Raw genomic sequence first — 24,752 nt, 5'->3', positions numbered from 1 at the left:
TGACCCACACAGACCACATTGACCCACACAAACCACAGAGACCCACACAAACCACAGAGACCCACACAAACCACAGAGACCCACACAGACCACATTGACCCACACAGACCACAATGACCCACACAAACCACAGAGACCCACACAGACCACAGAGACCCACACAGACCACAATGACCCACACAAACCACAGAGACCCACACAAACCACAGAGACCCACACAGACCACACAGACCCTCACAGACCACATTGACCCACACAAACCACAGAGACCCACACAAACCACAGAGACCCACACAGACCACATTGACCCACACAGAGCACAATGACCCACACAAACCACAGAGACCCACACAGACCACAGAGACCCACACAGACCACAGAGACCCACACAGACCACAATGACCCACACAAACCACAGACACCCACACAAACCACAGAGACCCACACAGACCACAGAGACCCACACTGACCACAGTGACCCACACTGACCACAGTGACCCACACTAACCACAGAGACCCACACAAACCACAGAGACCCACACTGACCACAGAGACCCACACAAACCACAGAGACCCACACAGACCACAGAGACCCACACTGACCACAGAGACCCACAGAAACCACAATGACCCACACAAACCACAATGACCCACACAAACCACAGAGACCCACACAAACCACAGAGACCCACACAGACCACAGAGACCCACACTGACCACAGTGACCCACACAGACCACAGTGATCCACACAAACCACAGAGACCCACACTGACCACAGAGACCCACACAGACCACACAGACCCACACAGACCACAGAGACCCACACAGACCACAATGACCCACACAAACCACAGAGACCCACACAAACCACAGAGACCCACACAGACCACAGAGACCCACACTGACCACAGTGACCCACACAAACCACAGAGACCCACAGAAACCACAATGACCCACACAAACCACAATGACCCACACAAACCACAGAGACCCACACAAACCACAGAGACCCACACAGACCACAGAGACCCACACTGACCACAGTGACCCACACAGACCACAGTGATCCACACAAACCACAGAGACCCACACTGACCACAGAGACCCACACAGACCACACAGACCCACACAGACCACAGAGACCCACACAGACCACAATGACCCACACAAACCACAGAGACCCACACAAACCACAGAGACCCACACAGACCACAGAGACCCACACAGACCACAGAGACCCACACTGACCACAGTGACCCACACTGACCACAGTGACCCACACTAACCACAGAGACCCACACAGACCACAGAGACCCACAGAAACCACAATGACCCACAGAAACCACAATGACCCACACAAACCACAGAGACCCACACAGACCACAGATACACACACTGACCACAGAGACCCACACAAATCACAGAGTCCCACTCAAACCACAGTGACCCACACAAACCACAGTGACCCACTCAAACCACAGTGACCCACACAAACCACAGTGACCCACACAAACCACAATGACCCACACAAACCACAGTGACCCACACAAACCACAGAGACCCACACAGACCACAATGACCCACACAAACCACAGAGACCCACACTAACCACAGTGATCCACACAAACCACAGTGATCCACACAAACCACAGAGACCCACACTGACCACAGAGACCCACACAGACCACAGAGACCCACACTGACCACAGAGACCCACACAAACCACAGATACCCACACAAACCACAATGACCCACACAGACCACAGAGACCCACACTGACCACAGAGACCCACACAAACCACAGATACCCACACAAACCACAATGACCCACACAAACCACAGATACCCACACAGACCACAATGATCCACACAAACCACAGAGACCCACACTGACCACAATGACCCACACAAACCACAGAGACCTACACTAACCACAGTGACCCACACTAACCACAGTGACCCACACAAACTACAGTGACCTACACAAACCACAGAGACCCACACAGACCACAATGACCCACACAAACCACAGAGACCCACACTAACCACAGTGACCCACACTAACCACAGTGATCCACACAAACCACAGAGACCCACACTGACCACAGTGACCCACACTAACCACAGTGACCCACACAAACCACAGAGACCCACACAAACCACGGTGAGCCACACAAACCACAGAGACCTACACAAACCACAGAGACCCACACAAACCACAGTGACCTACACATACCACAGAGGCCCACACAGACCACAATGACCCACACAGACCACAATGACCCACACAAACCACAGAGACCCACACTAACCACAGTGACCCACACTAACCACAGAGGCCCACACAAACCACAGAGATCCACACTAACCACAGAGACCCACACAGACCACAGAGACCCACACAGACCACAGAGACCCACACAAATGGTCGTCAGGATAATTCATCGTGGCTTTTTGGCCTTTCTGCAGCTCTTGTTGAAAAATGTTGTCGAGTGGGAGATGGTGCACAGGGAATCACTCCCGAAATCCTAATGGGATAAAACCAATGGGAAAGAGTCTGAAAGTCTCACCATCTTCATTCACCAGCATTTTTACAGTTTCTCCATTGTAACCAGGATGCTTCTCAGTTCTGTATTCGATTAATCCACGTCCACAAATTGCGATCATTCCTTGGTATTGAATAATCATTTACAGGTAATTACCGTCAGAAATCATTCAAATCAATACAATGAGGCCTGACTGCCACCTGTTGGTGTGAAAGGGAGAATGTAAGCAGCACTTTAATGTGAGATAACTCAACCGGTCCCCCTAACCCCCTCACGTTCCACATCACCATTCTGACCAGGGGCCTCCTGAATGTAAAAGGCATAGGTTTAAGGTGAGAGGGGAGAGATACAAAATAGAGCAGAAGGGAAATTTCTTCACACAGAGGGTGGTGAGCATCTAGAATGGGCTGCGAGAGGCAGAGGTAGAGGCGGGTTTGTGTGGGACACTGTGGTTTGTGTGGATCTCTGTGGTTTGCCTTTTAAAAAGCAGTTAGACAGTTACATAGGCAGAGTGGGTATAGAGGGTTATGGGTGAAATGTGGGCAAGTGGGACTAGCTTAGTGATAGAAACTGGGTGGCATGGACAAGCTGGGCCGAAGGGCCTGTTTCCATGCTATAAACATCTATGACTATAACTCCAAGCAAAAAGATATAGCACTGCAGCTATTTTTTTGAAGGCAGCATAGTATGCAGCCTCAAAGTGAAAAACATCTCCAACGCTGCATGTCTGTTTTCTTGTTTTCTTCTGGAGGCAAAGCAAAAAGGAAGACTGAAATTGTTGAACATTTAAATAAAAGCAGAACTTATAATTTTGCAATATTAGCATGTTATAAAAAGAATCAAGAGGTACGTGGGAGATGGTACAAAAAAGATAATCAAGGATGGTAATATATATGTAAGGATATATGTTTCAGGAAACGATGAACAAGCTGGCTGTCTTTCCTTCTGAAAGGAGAACCCTGTGGGGTGGCACGGTGGTTAGCACTGCTGCCTCACAGCGCCAGGGACCCGGGTTCAATTCCTGCCTTGGGTGACTGTCTGAGTGGAGTTTGTATGATCTCCCTGTGTCTGCGTGGATTTTACTGTGTTAGTAATAACGTTTGTTTTAATATTCCACATCACTATTTCTTTGTGGAATCACTCCTGGAGCAAAGTGTCCTTTCCTCAGTCTTCCAAAATTAAAATAAAATATTAGGGTTTCTGTCCAGTATCCTAGCAACTGTTGAGTTCTGGTCCAGGATTATAATAAAATAGGAATCTGGTCCCATTCCATTGAGGCTAGTCAGATAGTGAAATGGATGCATTACCGTTAATGCTATGTCCTTACATAGAAATATGGGCTGCTTTTGCTTTGAGGCTGGCTTCCTCCTGCCCTGGTAGATTCCAGAGGGTAAGGTAACGTTTGTGGCCTTACAGCTTCTGCTATGTCCTTAAGTGCTCAGATTTCCTCCCACAGTCCAAAGGGGTGCAGGTTAGGTGGATTGGCCAAGCTAAATTGCCCCTTGATGTGCAGATTAGGCTATGGGGTTAGGGGGATTTGAGGGGGGAGTGTAAATCGGTAGCTCATTCAAAAGGGTTGGCGCAGACTCGATGGACCTTGCTTCTGCACTGTAGGGATTCTATGATCTTGTGGAGCTTTTACTGGAGTGCAGACAGAGGGCTAAATTTTCAGCCCAGTGGTTAGAAACAGGAGCTTGGTCTGTTTTTGGGTCAGAAACCCGCCTCTGGACTTCCGGGTGCGGCGATGACCAGCTGAGTCGCACGTTTCGGCAGCTCCCTGTGAAACGGACTTTTGGGCTCTTGATAGGAGCCCCAACGGCAATTTTAACGGCTGAAAACACCGTGCGGTAAACCAGAAGGGTGTTCCCCCTGGACACGGATGGAAAAAGGAGAGGAAAGTGGCCGGATTGCAGCGGATCCTTTGGAACAACGGCAAGGAAGGCAAGCAGAAACCAAGATGGCGTCGGAAGGTGGCAGTTTCATATGGGGCCCTGAACAACAAGAGTTTTTGAAACGCTGCGTGGAGGAGATAAAAAAGGAAATGAAGAAAGAGTTGTTGGCCCCGATATTACAGGCGATTGAAGGGCTGAAAGAGGAACAAAAGACCCAGGAGCAGGAGCTTCGGGTCGTGAAGGCGAAAGCAGCAGAGAATGAAAACGACATACAGGGCCTGGTGGTGAAGTCGGAGATACAGGAGGCACACCAGAAACGATCTGTGGAGAGGTTGGAGGCACTGGAAAATAACGCAAGGAGGAACAACTTGAGGATTCTTGGCCTTCCTGAAGGTGTGGAGGGGGCGGACGTCGGGGCATATGTGAGCACGATGCTGTACTCGTTAATGGGAGTGGAGGCCCCGACGGGTCCGTTGGAGGTGGAGGGAGCATACCGAGTTATGGTGCGAGGACCGAGAGCAGGAGAAGCTCCCAGAGCCATAGTGGTGAGATTTCTCCGTTTTAAGGATAGAGAAATGGTCCTTAGATGGGCGAAGAAAACTCGGTGTAGTAAATGGGAGAACGCGGTGATCCGCGTCTATCAAGATTGGAGTGCGGAGGTGGCGAGAAGGAGGGCGAGCTTTAATCGGGCCAAAGCGGTACTTCACAAAAAAAAGATAAAGTTTGGAATGCTGCAACCGGCAAGACTGTGGGTCACATATCAAGGGAGGCACCACTACTTTGAGACGGCGGATGAAGCGTGGACTTTTATTGTAGAAGAAAAATTGGAATGATTGGACTACGAAAATGAACGTTTGGACAAAGTGGTGGGACGAGTGGGGGGGGGGGGGGTGGGGGGCGAAGAGGGATTGTATGATTAATCCTGCGGTATGGTAACTTTTCTTTCTCCCACAGGTGGTGATGGGGGGAGGTGGGGAGGGAGAGGAGATGGGGCGTTGGCCATGGGAGGTGGGGCCGAGGGAGAGGCGCGGGCTTGGTTCCCGCGCTATGATAATTATGGCGGGAATAGAGAAGCAGGAAGGAGGGGGCGCCGCACGGGGCGAGCCGTGATCACGGGGGGAAGCCGAGGTCAGCCAGAGTTTGCTGACTTCTGGGAGCAACATGGGGGGAGTAATTACGCTAGCGGGGGGTCTAGCGGGGGGGGGGGGGGAGGGGGGAATTACTGGGTTGCTGCTGCTGGGGAAAGGGGGGAGTGGGTGCGGGAAAGGATGGGCGGGGGGGCACCGTCTGGGAGAAATACAGCCGCGTGGGAACTGGGCGAGAAGCTGGAAAAAGATGATGGCTAACCGGCAAGGGGGGGGGGGGGGGGGGGGGGGGTGGGAAGCCCCCCAACTCGGCTGATCACGTGGAACGTGAGGGGGCTTAACGGGCCGATAAAGAGGGCACGAGTACTCTCACACCTTAAGAAACTTAAAGCAGATGTGGTCATGTTACAGGAAACGCACCTGAAACTGATAGATCAGGTTAGGTTGCGCAAAGGATGGGTAGGGCAGGTGTTCCATTCGGGGCTGGATGCGAAAAACAGGGGGGTGGCTATATTAGTGGGGAAGCGGGTAATGTTCGAGGCAAAGACTATAGTGGCGGATAACGGGGGCAGATACGTGATGGTGAGTGGCAAATTACAGGGAGAGATGGTGGTGTTGGTAAACGTGTATGCCCCGAATTGGGACGATGCCAATTTTATGAGGCGAATGCTAGGACGCATCCCAGACCTAGAGACCGGAAAGCTGATAATGGGGGGAGACTTTAACACGGTGTTGGAACCAAGGCTGGATAGGTCGAAGTCCAGGACTGGTAGGAGGCCGGCAGCAGCCAAGGTGCTTAAGGATTTTATGGAGCAGATGGGAGGGGTGGACCCGTGGAGATTCAGTAGACCTAGGAGTAAGGAGTTCTCATTTTTCTCCTATGTCCATAAAGTCTATTCACGCATAGACTTTTTTGTGTTGGGTAGGGCATTGATCCCGAGGGTGAGGGGAACGGAATATACGGCTATAGCCATTTCGGATCATGCCCCACACTGGGTAGACTTGGAGATAGGGGAGGAAACAAGAGGGCGTCCACCCTGGAGAATGGATATGGGACTAATGGCGGATGAGGGGGTGTGCTTAAGGGTGAGGGGATGCATTGAAAAGTACTTGGAACTCAATGACAATGGGGAGGTTCAGGTGGGAGTGGTCTGGGAGGCGTTGAAGGCGGTGGTTAGGGGGGAGCTGATATCAATAAGGACACATAAAGGGAAGCAGGAGAGTAAGGAACGGGAGCGGTTGTTGCAAGAACTTTTGAGGGTGGACAGACAGTATGCGGAAGCACCGGAGGAGGGACTGTATAGGGAAAGGCAAAGGCTGCATGTGGAATTTGACTTGCTGACCACAGGCACTGCAGAGGCACAATGGATGAAGGCGCAGGGTGTACAGTATGAATATGGAGAGAAGGCGAGCAGATTGCTGGCACACCAATTGAGGAAAAGGGGAGCAGCGAGGGAAATAGGGGGGGTGAGAGACGAAGATGGAGAGACGGAGCGGGGAGCGGAGAGAGTGAATGAAGTGTTTAAGACATTTTATAAAAAATTGTATGAAGCTCAACCCCCGGATGGGAGGGAGAGAATGATGGAGTTTTTGGATCGGCTGGAAATTCCCAAGGTGGAAGAGCAGGAAAGGATGGGATTGGGAGCACAGATCACGGTAGAAGAAGTGATGAAAGGAATTAGGAACATGCAGACGGGAAAGGCCCCGGGACCGGACGGATTCCCAGTTGAATTTTACAGAAAATATTTGGACTTGCTCGCCCCGCTACTGACGAGGACCTTCAACGAGGCAAAGGAAAGGGGACAACTGCCCCCGACTATGTCAGAAGCAACGATATCGCTTCTTTTAAAGAAGGAAAAGGATCCGCTACAATGCGGGTCCTACAGACCAATCTCCCTCCTCAATGTAGATGCCAAGGTCTTGGCCAAGGTAATGGCAATGAGAATAGAGGAATGTGTCCCGGGGGTGGTTCATGAGGACCAAACTGGGTTTGTGAAGGGGAGACAGCTGAACACGAACATACGGAGGTTGTTAGGGGTAATGATGATGGCCCCACCAGAGGGTGAAACGGAGATAGTAGTGGCGATGGATGCCGAGAAAGCATTTGATAGAGTGGAGTGGGATTATCTGTGGGAGGTGTTGAGGAGATTTGGGTTCGGAGAGGGGTATGTTAGATGGGTGCAGCTGTTGTATAGGGCCCCAGTGGCGAGTGTGGTCACGAATGGACGGGGATCGGCATATTTTCGGCTCCATAGAGGGACAAGGCAGGGATGTCCTCTGTCCCCGTTACTGTTTGCACTGGCGATTGAGCCCCTGGCGATAGCGCTGAGAGGTTCCAAGGGATGGAGGGGAATACTTAGGGGAGGAGAAGAACACCGGGTATCTTTATATGCGGATGATCTGCTACTATATGTGGCGGATCCAGCGGAGGGGATGCCAGAAATAATGCGGATACTTGGGGAGTTTGGGGATTTTTCAGGGTATAAATTGAACATGGGAAAGAGTGAGCTGTTTGTGGTGCATCCAGGGGAGCAGAGTAGAGAAATAGAAGACCTACCGTTGAGGAAGGTAACAAGAGACTTTCGTTATCTGGGGATCCAGATAGCTAAGAATTGGGGCACATTGCACAGGCTAAATTTGACGCGGTTGGTGGAACAGATGGAGGAAGATTTCAAGAGATGGGATATGGTAGCATTGTCAATGGCAGGGAGGGTGCAGGCAGTTAAGATGGTGGTCCTCCCGAGATTCCTTTTTGTGTTTCAGTGTCTCCCGGTGGTGATCACGAAGGCTTTTTTCAAAAGGATAGAAAAGAGTATCATGGGTTTTGTTTGGGCCGGGAAGACTCCGAGAGTGAGGAAGGGATTCTTACAGCGTAGTAGGGATAGGGGGGGGCTGGCACTACCGAGCCTAAGTGAGTATTATTGGGCCGCTAATATTTCAATGGTGAGTAAGTGGATGGGAGAGGAGGAAGGAGCGGCGTGGAAGAGATTAGAGAGGGCGTCCTGTAGGGGGACCAGCTTGCAGGCTATGGTGACAGCCCCATTGCCGTTCTCACCAAGGAACTATACCACGAGTCCGGTGGTGGTAGCTACACTGAAGATTTGGGGACAGTGGAGACGACATAGGGGAAAGACCGGAGCACTGGGGGGGTCCCCGATAAGAAACAACCATAGGTTTGCCCCGGGGGGAATGGATGGGGGATATGGAATGTGGCAAAGAGCAGGTATAACGCAATTGAAAGATCTATTTGTGGATGGGAAGTTTGCGAGTCTGGGAGCGCTGACCGAGAAATATGGGTTGCCCCAAGGGAATGCATTCAGGTACATGCAATTGAGGGCTTTTGCGAGGCAGCAGGTGAGGGAATTCCCGCAGCTCCCGACACAAGAGGTGCAGGACAGAGTCATCTCAAAGAAATGGGTGGGGGACGGTAAGGTGTCGGATATATATAGGGAAATGAGAGACGAAGGGGAGACTATGATGGACGAACTAAAAGGGAAATGGGAAGAAGAGCTAGGGGAGGAGATTGAGGAGGGGATGTGGGCAGATGCCCTAAACAGGGTAAACTCGTCGTCCTCGTGCGCCAGGCTAAGCCTGATTCAGTTTAAGGTATTACACAGGGCACATATGACTGGAACACGGCTCAGTAAATTTTTTGGGGTGGAGGATAGGTGTGCGAGGTGCTCGAGAAGCCCAGCGAATCATACCCATATGTTTTGGTCATGCCCGGCACTACAGGGGTTTTGGATGGGGGTGACAAAGGTGCTTTCGAAAGTAGTAGGAGTCCGGGTCGAACCAAGCTGGGGGTTGGCTATATTTGGGGTTGCACAAGAGCCGGGAGTGCAGGAGGCGAAAGAGGCCGATGTTTTGGCCTTTGCGTCCCTAGTAGCCCGGCGCAGAATATTGCTAATGTGGAAAGAAGCCAAGCCCCCGGGGGTGGAGACCTGGATAAATGATATGGCGGGGTTCATAAAGTTAGAGCGGATTAAGTTCGTCCTAAGGGGGTCGGCTCAAGGGTTTACTAGGCGGTGGCAACCGTTCGTCGAATATCTTGCGGAAAGATAGATAGGGGAGAACAAAGAAGGCAGCAGCAGCGGCCCAGGACTTGGGGGGGGGGGGGGGAGGGATGGGGGGGATGGGGGGGGGGGGGTGGCCTGAGACAAGGCAGTTGCCAATTAGGGCTAGTTTTTATTTTTTGTTATTTAATATTTATTTATTTGTTGTTGTTTTTGTTTAAATTTAAAAAAGGTCATTATTATCTGTATTGTTACAATGTTGTGTAAAGGATGCACAATGTACTGTGTTGGTTGACCAAAAATTTTCAATAAAATATTATTTAAAAAAAAAAAAGAAACCCGCCTCTGATGGTTAACAGCTGGGCTGGTGAGAGGCCAGTGGCTAGTGGGGCCGAGCGATAGGCCAGCAGGGCTAGGCAGAAATACGATCCGGCAGCAACAGCCTTGCAGAGGAGCCGCTTGACGATGTGAATGCCCTTCTCCGCCTTTCCATTGGACTGGGGATGCAGAGGGCTGGACGTCACGTGTGTGAAGCCATACGAAGCAGCAAAGGATGACCATTCCTGGCTGGCAAAACGGGGCCCATTGTCCGACATGACAGTAATCGGAATGCCGTGGCGAGCGAAGGTGTCTTTGCAGGCCCTTATGACAGCGGACGATGTCAAATCGTGCAGGCGTATGAACTCTGGATAGTTTGAAAAGTAATCAATGATGATTAGATAGTCCCTGCCGAGCGCGTGAAAAAGGTCCACACCGACCTTTGCCCAGGGGGACGTCACCAGCTCATGGGGCTGAAGCGTCTCAGGAGGTTGCACCGGCTGAAACCTTTGGCAGGTGGGGCAGTTGAGCACCGTATTGATAATGTCATCACTGATGCCCGGCCAGTATACTGCCTCTCGGGCCCTCCGTCTGCACTTCTCGACCCCCAGATGGCCTTCGTGTAGTTGGTCGAGGACCAGCTTGTGCATGCTGTGCGGAATCACAATCCGGTCCAGCTTTAGGAGGACACCATCAATGACGGCCAAGTCATCCCGGACATTGTAGAACTGCGGGCACTGTCCTTTGAGCCACCCTCCCGTCATGTGGCGCATCACACGTTGTAGAAGGGGGTCAGCCGCAGTTTCCCGGCGAATACGAGCCAGACTGGAGTCGTCGGCTGGCAGATTTGCCGATGTGAAGGCCACCTGCGCTTCGACCTGACAGACGAACCCCTCCAAGTCGGGCGGTGTGCTCACTGCTCTAGATAGGGCATCCGCAATGATAAGGTCCTTTCCCGGGGTGTAGACCAGTTGGAAGTCGTACCTCCTGAGTTTGAGTAGGATGTGCTGGAGGCGAGGGGTCATTTCGTTCAGGTCCTTATGTATGATGCTGACCAGGGGGCGATGGTCGGTTTCCATGGTGAACTGAGGGAGACCATACACGTAGTCATGGAACTTGTCTATTCCGGTTAGCAAACCCAGGCACTCCTTTTCGATCTGCGTGTAGCGCTGTTCTGTGGGGGTCATGGCCCGCGAGGCATAGGCGACCGGGGCCCATGACGCAGTGTCATCCCGCTGTAGGAGTACCGCCCCAATGCCGGACCGGCTGGCATCAGTCGAAATTTTTGTGTCACGAGATGTGTCGAGAAACGCCAATACCGGGACTGTGGTGAGCTTAGTTTTGAGCTCCTCCCATTCCTTCTGGTGTGCGGGCAGCCACTGGAACTCCGTGGACTTCTTGACGAGGTGGTGCAGAGCTGTCGTGTGGGAGGCAAGGTTGGGAATGAACTTCCCCAGGAAGTTGGCCATGCCTAGGAAGCGTAGTACTGCTTTCTTGTCTGCCGGCTGCGGCATGGCTGTAATGGTGCTCACCTTGTCTGCATCCAGACGGACCCCTGACCGGGATATGTGGTCCCCCAGAAATTTCAGCTCGGTTTGGCCGAAAGAACACTTGGCTCGGTTGAGGCGCAGGCCGTTTTCCCGTATCCGCGCAAAGACGCGCTGGAGACGATTGATGTGCTCCTGTGGTGTGGTGGACCAGGTGATGACGTCATCGACGTAGACGCGCACCCCTTCGATGCCCTCCATCATCTGTTCCATGATCCTGTGAAAGATCTCGGATGCCGAGATGATGCCAAATGGCATTCTGTTATAGCAGAACCTGCCGAAAGGAGTGTTGAAGGTGCACAGCTTCCTGCTGGACTGGTCCAGTTGGATCTGCCAAAAACCCTTCAAGGCATCCAGTTTTGTAACGATTTTAGCCCAGCCCATTTCGCTCGTGATCTCTTCCCGTTTGGGTATGGGTAGTGTTCCCTCATTATGTTGTTGTTGAGGTCTTTTGGATCAATGCAGATCCGGAGCTCGCCGGAGGGCTTCTTAACACACACCATGGAGCTGACCCATGGCGTGGGCTACGTGACCCGGGATAGCACCCCTTGGCCCTGGAGATCCTGCAGCTGCTGCTTGAGGCAGTCTTTGAGTAGCGCTGGGACCCTGCGAGGTGCGTGAATGACTGGGGTGGCGAGTCGTATTCTGTAGGTAAAGGGCAGTGTGCCCATGCCCTCGAATGCCTCCTAGTTGTGGGCGAGGAGCGATTGAAGCTGTGCCCTAAATTCTGTATCCGGGAAGTCTGATGTGCCTTCTGGAGACAGAGCGTGGACCCGCTGCACGAGGTGAAGAACCTTGCATGCCTGTGCGCCTAGCCGGGAGTCCTTTGATGATCCGACTATTTCGAATGACAGTGTGACCGTGTATGTGTTGTGTGTCACCTGGAGCTGGCAGGATCCCATAGCCGGGATAACGTTCCCATTGTAGTCGACCATCTTGCAACGAGGTGGCCAAATTGGTGGTCTGACCTTCATGGCGTAGAAGGCTGACCATGCTATGAGGTTGGCGGAGGCGCCAGTGTCCAGACGGAATGTTATCGGAGATCGGTTGACCATTAGTGTGGCACTCCATTCATCACCCGGATTGACACTGTTCACTTGCAACGGCTGGTGGGTCCTGGCTGGAGACATCCGCTTTCTATCAATGACCGCAACACGGAAGGCGTCCCGGTCGTCTGTGTCAGTAGTCTGGATATCGTCTGGGCACAACTCGTAGTAAGGAGGCTGAATGGTCCGCATGTCCCTGCGAGGTTGTCGGAATTGGGGAGCATTGGCAGGTTGAGCTGCTCGACAGCAGGCAGCGTAGTGGCCCATCTTGCCACAGCGGAGGCATTGTCGGTTTTTTGCCAGACATTGCCGCTTTAAATATGCGGCTCCGCAGTTGCCGCACGTCGTGACTTCATGGCGTTCGTTGCGCCACCGCGCATGTGCAGTTCGGTCTTGCGTTGAGCGCGCCTGCGCATCACGTCCCTCTGCGTCAACGTCGTTTTTGGTGCACACAAACGCGGGAGGCCGCGGAAATCACTCGAAATGGCCGCCCTCGTCCAAGCCGCGGGCCGGGAGGAACTCGATCGCCTGGACCCATTCAGCCTCGTAGGACTTCTGCCTTGCCGATCCGGCCGCATAGGACCCCTGCCGCGCCGATTCGGCCGCTTGAAATTGGGAGTAGCGGCTGGTCGCGTTTTCATGAAGGACACAGGCTTCAATTGCAGAGTCTAGGGTGAGGCCTTTAATTTTTAGGAACTGCTGGCGTCGGGTGCCCGAGGTGACCCCAAAAACAATCTGGTCCCGAATCATTGAACCGGAGGTGGTGTCGTAACTGCAGGACTGCGCGAGGATATGGAGGTGTGTAAGGAAAGACTGAAAGGGCTCATCCTTACCCTGCAGGCGCTGCTGGAAGAGATACCTCTCGAAACTCTTGTTTACCTCGACGCTGAAGTGTTGGTTGAGTTTGAGAAGGACCGTCTTGTATTTGGTCTTGTCCTCACCTTCCGCGAACACCAGGGAGTTGTAGACATGGATGGCATGTTGCCCTGTCGTGGAGAGCAGGAGGGCGATTTTCCTGGCGTCCGAAGCGCGCTCCCTTTCGGTGGCTTCCAGGAAGAGCTGGAAGCGCTGTTTGAACAGCTCCAATTGACGCCGAGGTTTCCAGCAATTTGTAACGGCTGCGGCGTGCTGACGGTGTCCATGGCGCAGGATGGCAGATTCCTGAGGATTCGTAGGTAGGTCTCACAGTTACCGGGTTCCAATCCTGGTACTATGATGTGTTGGGTACTCTGCTACACAGACGAACCAACACGGTTGCGGATGGTACAACTCAGTTTTATTACTAACATTTATTTACAGTGGTAAACTGGTTACTGAGGTTCGATCATAACCCTTGAATCTGTGGACCTATTCCTAACACTATCTTGGAGAGGCACTCAGCACATGGTGGATGTCTGAGTGGCTTGCTGGGAGCTCTGTGCCCTGAGCTGTCTCCTGCTGGAATCAGCGGGAAGTGTCATGTTCTATGGGAGTGGGGTTGGTTGATTTTGAGAGCAGGCAGATGGGAAGAAAAGGGGATGTCCCCTGCTGTGCAAAGGATACTCCCCGATGATAGTATCCCTCCTTCCCAGCCTTTTAAAAACATTTTTTACCTAAACGGCAGCCCTCTCCTGCCTGACTGCCCACACTAATGGTATTATGGCAAGTGCAGCATATTATTAGGGTCATGTGGCTTGTTAACAAGCTCAATTGAGCACCTAAATATTTATTTAAATATGGTGGGCGGGCTGCAGTGCCTACTCATTTGCCATGGTATCAGGGTGAGCTTGGTGGCTGGGCAAGAAGGTGGCGGGCTACCTTATGTGCCTTCCCATCAACACATGCCTAGCAGGGGCACAGAAAGTCCAGTCCCTGCGCAAGCCAGGGCTTCATAACCATAATCACAATTAACTGAAGGTATAAGGACGATAGGACATACAGTGCAGAAGGGGGCCATTCAGCCCATCAAGTCTGCACCGACCCACTAAAGCCCTCATTTCCACCCTATCCCTGTAACCCAATAACCCCTCCTAACCTTTTTGGGCACTAAGGGCAATTTAGCATGGCCAATCCACCTAACCTGCACGTCTTTGGACTATGGGAGGAAACCGGAGCATCCGGAGGAAACCCACGCAGACACGGGGAGAACGTGCAGACTCCACACAGACAGTGACCCAGCAGGGAATCGAACCTGGGACCCTGGCGCTGTGAAGCCACAATGCTATGCACTTGTGATGCCGTGCTGCCCTATGAGGCCCGATGGGGAAGAGTGTTTTTTACACAGTGGGTTGTAATGACCAGGGACTCTCTGTCCACAAGAATGTTGGTCGCAGAAACACTTAATGATTTCAAAAGGAGATTATTTGGGCACTTGAAGGAAATAAACTTTCAGGGCAACAGAGATTGAGCGGGACAGGGGGATTGATTGGATTGCTGCATGGGAACTTCATGGGAACCCAAATTTCCACCTTAAGTACTATAAAGGACCTTGTCACACATTGTTCTGTAATGTATTGTAACAATTTGAAAATGCCTTTTCCGAAATGCTTTGGGTCGAGTGTGTATCAGATTTCGGAATTTTTCGGAATTCGGAATATACTACACATATGCGGCGCTCATTGGAACTGCGCATGTGTGCAACATTGGAACTGCGCATGTGCGCAACATTGGGAACTGCGCATGTGCAGTGCATATGGGAACTGCACAAATGCAGATCGTTGGGAACTGGGCATGTGCGGTGCGCGTTGGGAACTGCGCATGTGTGGCGCGCTCAAAAAACTCGGAACTTTTCGCTTTTTGGAACTTCAGATAAGGGATGCTCAACCTGTATTACAATGGTCACTATTCTTCTGTGCTTTTCGTTTTTGTCCCTATAAAGTAGTAAATATGCCATTAAAGCCTTCTTCGCCCTCCCTAAAGATATTGAAATCAAAGTGAAGTTTTTCAGATGCAGACCTCCAAGAGACCAAATACTTACCTGAGTGCTCATAAAGCCAGACTCGTCACAGCATCTCCCACTCAAAAACTGAAACTCTTTCCAATCCTCAGTCTTCCGTGCTTTCTACAGCCTACAGATTTTAAATTCAAGCTTAGCATTTCTGTTATAAATATTATTATCATGCATCTTCTTATTTAAATCCATTGCTGATGTCATCAGTATGTGTTGTGATGCCATTTGTTGTTGTTACCTGTGGATATTCGTATTTAACTGCCGTTAGTTCTAATTCTATTCTGCGACTGTTTTGATGTTTAACCAGCTTCTCCTGTTTTGGAGCCCCTACTGCATTTTAAACTTTATTGTTTTAATATATTAAAGAAGATCAACTTTAACTTTAAGATTAACGTGTTTCAACTACCTTTTTATGGTCATGTTACCACAATTACTTTTTGACTTACCTCATTTTCACATCCACTTGACCAAACCTTCTTAGAATTCTCGGTTAAGATGCTTCACGTTTCACCTTTGTGAAATAAATCATTCTAGAAACTCATAAATACTACATTCAGGTCACTGTGAAAATTTACCTGGTGGGAGGTGTGGTTAGAGTAACCCCCCTCCCCATAATTACTTATGGCACCACAATTAATACTGTCTAAAATTCATAGGGAGCCAGAGAAGAGGGATACGAATATGAAGATCAAGAAATGGCTGTACAAGATGCCACGGTAATATACAAATGCTTCACACCACTTTCAAATGCACATTTTTATCTTGGCTTTAACAAGGATGTTCGAAGGAGCTAATAGATAAAATGTCTGCTAATTCTTTCTTTTAATTTTTGACATTGTAGTATCTTTGGGAAGCTTGCCAAGGCAACACAGCGGAGGATAGAAATAAGCTCCAAGAATTCCTGTGTAGAAAGAGCTATCAGCAGTTATGGCTAGGTAATTAAATATTCCATTGTTGGATCATCCTGATTTATTTTATTAGTATACAAACCATAAAAATCTTCAGAGCATGGATATAACTGAAAAAAAGGACCAAATTACCTTTTAAAAGAGCTATTTAAATTTTCACAGCAAGTAGCTGTTATTTCTGCTGAATGAAATCAAACATTATGCTGGCAGTGTACTATATATAGAACCTGACTGTATCGCCACATTTTGTAATCATTGTTAGGTTAGCAGAAAAAAAAATTGAAGTTCATATGTGAATTTTGTTGCTTATATCTCACATTATACAGAACAAAAAATCCAATCATCTATTCTCTGACTTCTCCTGAAGGCAGACACTGGGTTTCGCAAGTTTTAACAAATCACTATCATTTCACTCAAGGTGCCACTCGTCATCTATTTGAACATGAAAAGGGTGGTCACAACTGAACGATATCTGTCACCTGCAAATGACCACACAGGGTAATTTCCCAGCATGGATGAGGGAGGTGGGGACAGCACAGTGATATTCAGTCGGGAGGGAGTTGCCTTGGGAGCTCTCGACATTGACTCTGGACCCGATGATGTCTCATGGCATCAGGTCAAACATGGGCAAGGAGACATCCTGCTGATTACCATCGAGCAGACTCGATGGGCTGAATGGCCTCCTTCTGCACTGTAAATTCTATGAAACTACTGACTCCCATCAGCTGAACAACTCTTGGAGGAAGCACTGAGGGTAGCTAGGGCGCAAAATGTACTCCAGGTCAGGGACTTCAATGTCCATCAGCAAGAGTGTTTCGGTAGTACCACTGCTGACTGAAATGGCTGGGTCCTAAAGGATTTAGTTACTAGACTGGGGCTGCGGCAGATGGTGGGGGAACCTACAAGAGAGTAAAACCTACTTCACCTCACCTTCACTAACTTGCCTGCTGCATGAAAGTCAATGAAAGTATCGGTAGGAGTACCCACCACACAGCCTTTGTGGAGACAAAGTCCCATCTTCACATTGAGGATACCCGCCACCATATTACATGGCACTACCAATGAGCTAAATGGGATAGATTTCAATCAGATCTGGCAACTCATGACTGGGCATTCATGAGGTGCTGTGGTCTATTAGCAACAGCATAATTGTACTCAAACACAATCTCATGTCCCAGCATTTCCCCCACTCTACACTGATTCAATGAAGTGTGCAGAAGGGCATGCCAGGAGGAGCACCAGGCATACCAAAAAATTAGGTATTAACCTGGTGAAGCTACAACACAAGACTACTTGTATGCCAACCATCGAAAACAACATGTGATGGACAAAGCTAAGTGATCACACGACCAACAGATCAGATGTGAGCTCTGTAGTCATGAATGGTGCCACATCCAGTCGTGAATGATGATGGACAATTAAACAACTAAATATCTCCATCCTCAATGATAGAGAAGCCCAGCACCACAGTGAAAATGTTAAGGCTGAAGCAATCGCAGCAATCTTCAGCCAGAAGTGTCAAGTGGATGATCCATATCGGCCTCCGTCTGAGGTCCCCAGCATCAGAAATGAAAATCTTCAACCAATTTGATTCACTCCACAAGATGTCAAGAAATGGCTGAAGGCAGTGGATACTACCAATGCTATAGTGCTGACAACATTCCAGCAATAATATTGACGACTTCTGATCTAGAACTGGCTGCACCTTTAACCAGTACAGCTGCAACACTGGTATCTACCTGGCAATGTGGAAAACTGCCCAGGTAAGTCCTGTCCATAAGAAAGCAGGAAAAATCCAACCTGCCCAATTACCCGCCCCATCAGTCTACTTTCGATCATCAACATAATGATGGAAGGTGTGGTCAACAGTGCTATCAAACGGTATTTACTCAGCAATAAGCTGCTCACTGAAGCTCAGTTTGGATTCCACCAGGGCCACTCAAAGCAACCTTAGTCCAAACATGAACATGAGGTGAGGTGCCCTTGACATGAAGGCAGGATTTGTTTGCATGTAGCATCATGGAGTCCAAGCAAAGCTGAAGTCAATGGGATCAGGGGGGAAACTCTCCGCTGGTTGGAGTCATACCTGGCACAAAGGAAGGTGGTTGTGAATGTTGGCGGTCAATCATTTTAGTCCCAGGACATCACTGCAAGAGTTCCTCAGGGTAGTCTCCTCAGCATAAGCATCTTCAGATGCTTCATCACTGACCTTCCCTTCATCATAAGGTCAGAATTAGGAATGTTTAGGGCAGCACGGTGGCACAGTGGTTAACACTGCTGCCTCACAACGCTGAGTACCCGGGTTCGATCCCGGCCCCGAGTCACTGCCCGTGTGGAGTTTGTACATTCTCCCCATGTCTGCATTGGTCTCACTTCCACACCCCAAAAGATGTGCAGGGCAGGTGGTTTGGCCACTCTAAATTCCCCCTTAATTCGATCAATTTTTTAAAAACATTTTTTTAAAGGAATAGTGTTGCTGATGATTGCACAATGTTCAACACTATCCTCGAATCCTCAAATACTGAAGCAGTTCATTTCCAAATGCAGCAAGACCTGGACAATATTCAGGCTTGGGCTTATAAGTGACAAGTAACATTTGTACCATACAAGTGCCAGGCAATGACCATCTCCAACAAGAGAGAATCCAACCATCTCCCCTTGACATCTAATGGCATTACCATCATTGAATTCCCCACCAACAACATGCTGGGGGTTACCATTGACCAGAAGCACAACTGGACTAGCCTTGGAAATACTGTGGCTACAAGAGCGGGGTCAGATGCTGGGAATTCTGCAGCAAGTAACTCACCTCATGACTCCCCAAAACCTGTCCATTATCTACAAGGCACAGGTCAGGTGTGTGATGGAATACTGTCCACTTGCCTGGATGAGTGCAGCTCCAATAACACTCAAGAAGCTCAACAACACTCAGGGCAAAGCAGCCCACTTGATTGCTACCCCACCCGCCACCTTCAATATCCACTCACTCCACCACTGACGCAGTGGCAGTAGATTTCTCCCTCTTAGCTTCATGCCTTGAATTCTTTGACTTGTTCATTTATTTTAAAGGTTGATAATAAATAAGTACACCATCAGTTTTCAGCCTCGTTTGGCAATTTATGAACCTGCACTGTATTAGAAAGTGAATCTTTAAACAGTGTCAGCAAGATACTAGAGTACAAACCTTTGTTGCAGATGATTAACTAGACCAATCACATCAACATCATGTGACAGAAACTAGCAGAATCTGTTCAGAACAGGGCAGTTTGCTTGATTAGTGTCACTGGACCGAATGTCTACTCGCTCCATCACTTCCATGCTGTGGTCACAGTATCTACAGGATGCACTGCAGCACCTTGCCTAGCTTGTTTCAATACCTTCCTCCCAAATCTCAGCCACCCAGTAGGAGAATATTATAAGCTGCTTCCTTGATGTATGCTTTGACAAAGGAAGGTCCAGACTTTGTAATGAGTTCAATATGTTTATTGAACTATTAACACAGTTCTTAAATGAGTTTGACTCTCCTGCTAATCTATTTTTAGTAACTCAGTCTATCTTTACCAGCCTGCTGTAAGCCACGTGCTGGGTGTGATGCTTCTGATCAACCCTGATGTACTCTCCAGATGTCTGTCTGTGGTCTGTGGAAAGAGGCAGAGCATGTGTGCCCTATCCTTTTATATGGGTTGTGAAGTGCCCCCTTGTGGTAATGCCACCTCTGGGTGCCTTGACTGCTCATTGGTTGTGTCCTATTCTAAGTGTTCATTAGCTGTATGTTTGCATATCCTGACATCTCCAGTGCTCCCTCTAGTGTTTACTTAGTTGTCGTGTATTTACATTAACCCCTTGTGTATTTACAGTGATGCATATCACCACATCCCCCCTTTTTTCGTGTTACATATTTTCTGTACTTGGTTAAAGAAAATTGAACAAAGTAGGTAGATAAGTGATGACATGTACAAATCATAATGACAGTGATGATTATACAATACCAAATAATAATTATGAGTCCAAAGTTCATGAATTTACATGGCCTAGTGACTTTCGTGTTTTGTTATTGAAGTGTTGATGTTGATGTTGTCATTTCCTTGTGAACGCCGCCAGTGTCCCTGTGCTTAAGAACCAAGAAGTCATCAGGAGGTGTTTAAATGGTCAAATCACTTCGTTGTCTGATTTGGACTCTTTTTTTTTATGCTTGTGGTAGCGATTCTTGATGTCACCTTTCCTGTCTGACCTGGACTGGTGCCTGAGTTTACGGTATTGATGCCATATGCCAGCTGCCTTGAAAGCTGGTCTGCTTGTTTGTAGTGTAGCAAACGTGAATTTGTAAGATGCGTTATCATGCCATGGTATGTCTGCACACTTGCTATTGTCTTGCGCTGTGCTGTCACAGTGTCCTGCATTTGCAGAGTTGTACCATGTCGTACCAGTCGTTGTTCCAGTGTTATTGTTTTTGTCGTGCGTGGAGTTGACATTGGTGCCTTTGGTACGCTTCTTGTTGTTGTCTGTGTTGGTGTTTTTGTAGGTTTTGTTGTTGTGTTTGTTGCGTTCAATGACCACTCCGAGTGGAGAATTTAAGTCCTTCACAAAGTTACTTGTGTTAGTGTCCTTTATGGCTTCTGCTGTTTCATTGAGCGTTTTGTCTTTGATTCCTCGGTGCTCCCCATCTGGAGTCGTGTCCTGTTCACTTGAATCATCTCTGGCTTGTTGATGCTCCCCGTCTGGCGTCCGTTCTGGTTCACCTGAATCTTCTTTGGTTTCTTGATGGTCCTCTCTCGGAGTCATTTCAGGTTCACTTGAATCATCTTTGGTTTCTTGATGCTCCTCGTCTGAGTCAAAATGTTCAAGATTTCATTTTCTTGTGGAGAGGCTCGAGTGGACGAGGTTTCAATTGACGTGGTCGCACTGGACTCACGAGTAGTTTCACTTGGATTGTCGAGTGCCTCTGTGCATACGAACAGAGATCTGTCAGTCTCGCTGTGATGTTGCACATCTTGTATGGGAATTGTGATGCCTTCGTCACTTGTCCCACATACAGTGGGTAGAGATTCAGTGTCTTCTTGTTGGTTAAATGAGCTGGGTACACTGTCAGAGTCTTTTTCTGGTGGCTCAAATAATCTGGGTAGACTGTCATAGTCTTTCTGTTGTTCACGTGAGCGTGGCAGACTTGCATCGTCTGCTGCTGGTTGCTCAGATAAGGTGGATAGACTTTCATGGTTTTGTTCATGCATGGACTGCGCTTTGGAGTCTTGAGTTGCTCCCATTGTGGAGTCTGTCAACGAGCTCACTGTGGAGGCTTGTATCGCTCTCTCTGCGGAGTCTGGCATCGTTCCCTGCGTGGAGTCGTGCAGTGGTCTCGCTGTGGAGTCGATCTGTGCACTCTCAACGGAGTTGTGTAGTTGTCTCGCTGTAGAGTCTTTCATCGCTCTCTGTGTGGAGTCGGGTGCTCTTCGTGGTGCGTGGACCACCCTCTGTGTGGAGGCGGGGACTCTTCGTGGTGCGTGACCACCCTCTATGTGGAGTCGGGGACTCTTCGTGGTGCGTGGACCAATTTTCGTGCGGCATCAGGCCGCTCTCTGTGGACTTGTACTGCGCTCTGTCTATTGGCGTCAGGCCGCAGCAGAATCCTGTACTCATGGGTCGGGATATTGTCTATGCTGGGCTGAGGATTCTCAAATCCAAAGAACTCATCCATGTTTGTGTAGGATGCTTCAATGTTCAAATCATCTCATTGCGGTTCGGATTTGTTACGGTGCTCGCTACGTCCAATGATGAAATCATCTTCTGAGTCATAGTCTTCAAGGGCCAAATCATCTCTTTGGGCAGTGCTAACTGCTTGTTTGCAGGGTTCTGCGGAGGTTATTTTCATATACTGGCCGAAGTTCAGGCATTGTGCTGTCTTTCGTGGTGAAAGAATTGTGTTTTCTGGCTTTAAAACGCTTCTTCACTATTTTCGGACATTTCCCCTTTAAGTGGGCGTGGTCCGGGGCCTCTGACATCATGACGCTCGTGACATAAAGCGTAGGAATGGATTGCGCATGCGCAAATAGCTTTTCCTTTACTGTGCGCTCTTTTCGCAACTGTGCATGCGCGGCTTCTCGCGCATGCGCAAAACACTGTTTTGCCAGTTTGCGTCTTCTGGGGAACTGCGCATGTGCGGACTGGGCCGGCTGGATACGCGCAAGATGGCTGCCAATCAAAAATGCAGTTTGCTTCGGTTGCATCCCTACCTTTGCCTCGTGGTGAGTATAGGCGCCAGTTTTACCGATTTCTTTTGTGTTTACCTCGCAGTAGTTTTCAAACTTGTCCAGGACTGTCTGGAAGTCTTTTTTGTCCTGCCCTTTGGAGTATTTGAAGGAATTGCAGATTTCTGTTGCATGCTCACCTGCAGTGGTGAGTAGAAGAGCTATCTTTTTAGTATCGGCCGCGCCATTTAGGTCGGCTGCTTCCAGGTAAAGCTGAAATCTCTGCTTGAATGCACTCCAGTTGGCACTAAGATTGCCGTGGTACCTGAGTTGCTGAGGAACCGGAATCTCGATCATCTTGCCTGGGTGCTGTTGCTGGTTGTCACGGATCTTGCTGAGTTGAACTAAATAGATTGAACAGCCACTACTGGTACCATGTGTTATGCTTCTTCATGTAGCACAAGCTGCTTCCTTGATGTATGCTTTCACAAAGGAAGGTCCAGACTTTGTAATGAGTTCAATATGTTTATTGAACTATTAACACAGTTCTTAAATGAGTTTGACTCTCCTACTAATCTATTTTTAGTAACTCAGTCTATCTTTACCAGCCTGCTGTAAGCCACGTGCTGGGTGTGATGCTTCTGATCAACCCTGATGTACTCTCCAGATGTCTGTCTGTGGAAAGAGGCAGAGCATGTGTGCCCTATCCTTTTATATGGGTTGTGAAGTGCCCCCCTGTGGTAATGCCACCTCTGGGTGTCTTGACTGTTCATTGGCTGTGTCCTATTCTAAGTGTTCATTAGCTGCATGTTTGCATATCATGACACCTCCGGTGCTCCCTCTAGTGTTTACTTAGTTGTAGTGTATTTACCTTAACCCCTTGTGTATATACGGTGATGCATATCACCACAAATATCAGCAATGTTGTGGAAATTTCTCTTAAGTAGTACACTTCAAAAACACAGGTTGGGCAGCACCGTGGCGCAGTGGTTAGCACTGCTGCCAAATGGCACCGAGGACCCAGGTTCAATCCCAGCTCTGGGTCACTGTCAGTGTGGAGTTTGCACATTCTCCTCGTGTTTGTGTGGGGTCCATCCCCACACCAAAAGATGTGCAGGCTAGGTGAATTGGCCACACTTAATTGCCCCTTAATTGGAAAAAATGAATTGGGTACTCTAAATTTGTTAAATGAAAATTAAATTTTAAAAAAACAACACAGGTTAATTTTCTGAAATTCGTAGTGGTTCATGAGGACTGTAGCAGTTCAAAAAGAGGTCCCATCATCACCTTCCCAAGGCACCTATAAATGCAACCTTGCTCACATTGCCCAGCCTGGGAACAAATTATATTTTGTGTGATATTGCAGAAACACACTCCTGTGAAACCTAATGGTGTAAATTAAAGTTTGCAACGTTACTGAAACTGCAAGATCAATTTTCTATCTGGCTGGAAGCAGCTGAGTACCAGTTTCAAAATAAACTGTGATTTGAAACAATTCCAATAAATTTCTATTTGTAAGAATGATCCAAGGATTATATTTAAAGGTTGATGCAAATTTGGAGATGTGCAGTGGCAAATTGTAGCAACTTGAAAAGATGACATGGGTGACTGATTAATGCTGTGGCCATTGTACTTATTACTTGCTGTGCCTTCAGAATATTCTATACAATTTCCAACATGGTGGAGGAAACAATATGAAAGACAACAAAAAAAGCTGCTCGAAAAATGGCTGCAATGGTGAATGTAATCTTCTGGAGAATTGAGAGAAAAACATCAATTTTTGCCAAAATGTCAAGCTGGTAATGAAAAAAAATGTCATAGTCCAAATATTGGTCAAAACAAAACTTGATATTTTTGTTGAAATATACAAAAGATGTCGGAGGTACAATGGGCGGGATTCTCCGCCGTCGGGATGCTACATTTTGCCAGTAGCCCGGGGGTTTCCCGACGTCGTGGGGCTGCCCACAATGGGAAACCCCATTGACCAACCGGCAAAATGGAGCATCCCGCCGGCGTGCTGAACCAGAAATCTGGCGTGGCGGGACGGAGAATCCAGTCCCCTGTGTTGCAAAGCTAAAAGACAAAGATCATCAAGATGGATTTTAGGAATGTGAAAATGTGAATGCTTTAACAATGCTGCAATACGTAATAACCAGAAAAGTCACTTCAGCCCAAGACAATCTTACAGCTAAACGGTGAGTAACAATTAGCACACAATCACTCGTTTTCACTTGCATGCAAAGCTTATTGGTTATAATTTGTTTGAGAATTAATATATAAATAGA

At 48.8% G+C, this 24,752-nt stretch overlaps 1 protein-coding gene and 1 long non-coding RNA gene across 3 annotated transcripts in view; one reads left to right on the top strand and one right to left on the bottom strand.

Annotated features, from left to right (window-relative positions):
- The window catches only part of LOC140408556 (uncharacterized), a 125,623-nt gene extending 122,982 nt beyond the window's left edge, over positions 1–2,641 (bottom strand). The window contains exon 1 of the long non-coding RNA XR_011940137.1: positions 2,572–2,641. This is a non-coding gene — a long non-coding RNA (uncharacterized lncRNA). The remainder of the gene's footprint in view (positions 1–2,571) is intronic.
- The window catches only part of LOC140408555 (annexin A10-like), a 167,053-nt gene that overhangs the window by 102,816 nt on the left and 39,485 nt on the right, over positions 1–24,752 (top strand). For both annotated transcript variants that reach the window (XM_072495931.1, XM_072495932.1), the window contains 2 exons: positions 16,034–16,093; positions 16,219–16,312. In XM_072495931.1, the coding sequence (XP_072352032.1) occupies positions 16,034–16,093; positions 16,219–16,312 (154 nt within the window). The remainder of the gene's footprint in view (positions 1–16,033; positions 16,094–16,218; positions 16,313–24,752) is intronic.

Source organism: Scyliorhinus torazame, chromosome 3 (assembly GCF_047496885.1).
Source record: "Scyliorhinus torazame isolate Kashiwa2021f chromosome 3, sScyTor2.1, whole genome shotgun sequence".
Taxonomy (NCBI): domain Eukaryota; kingdom Metazoa; phylum Chordata; class Chondrichthyes; order Carcharhiniformes; family Scyliorhinidae; genus Scyliorhinus; species Scyliorhinus torazame.
Note: the sequence above shows the minus strand (reverse complement) of the source record. Positions and strands in the feature narration are given on the sequence as shown.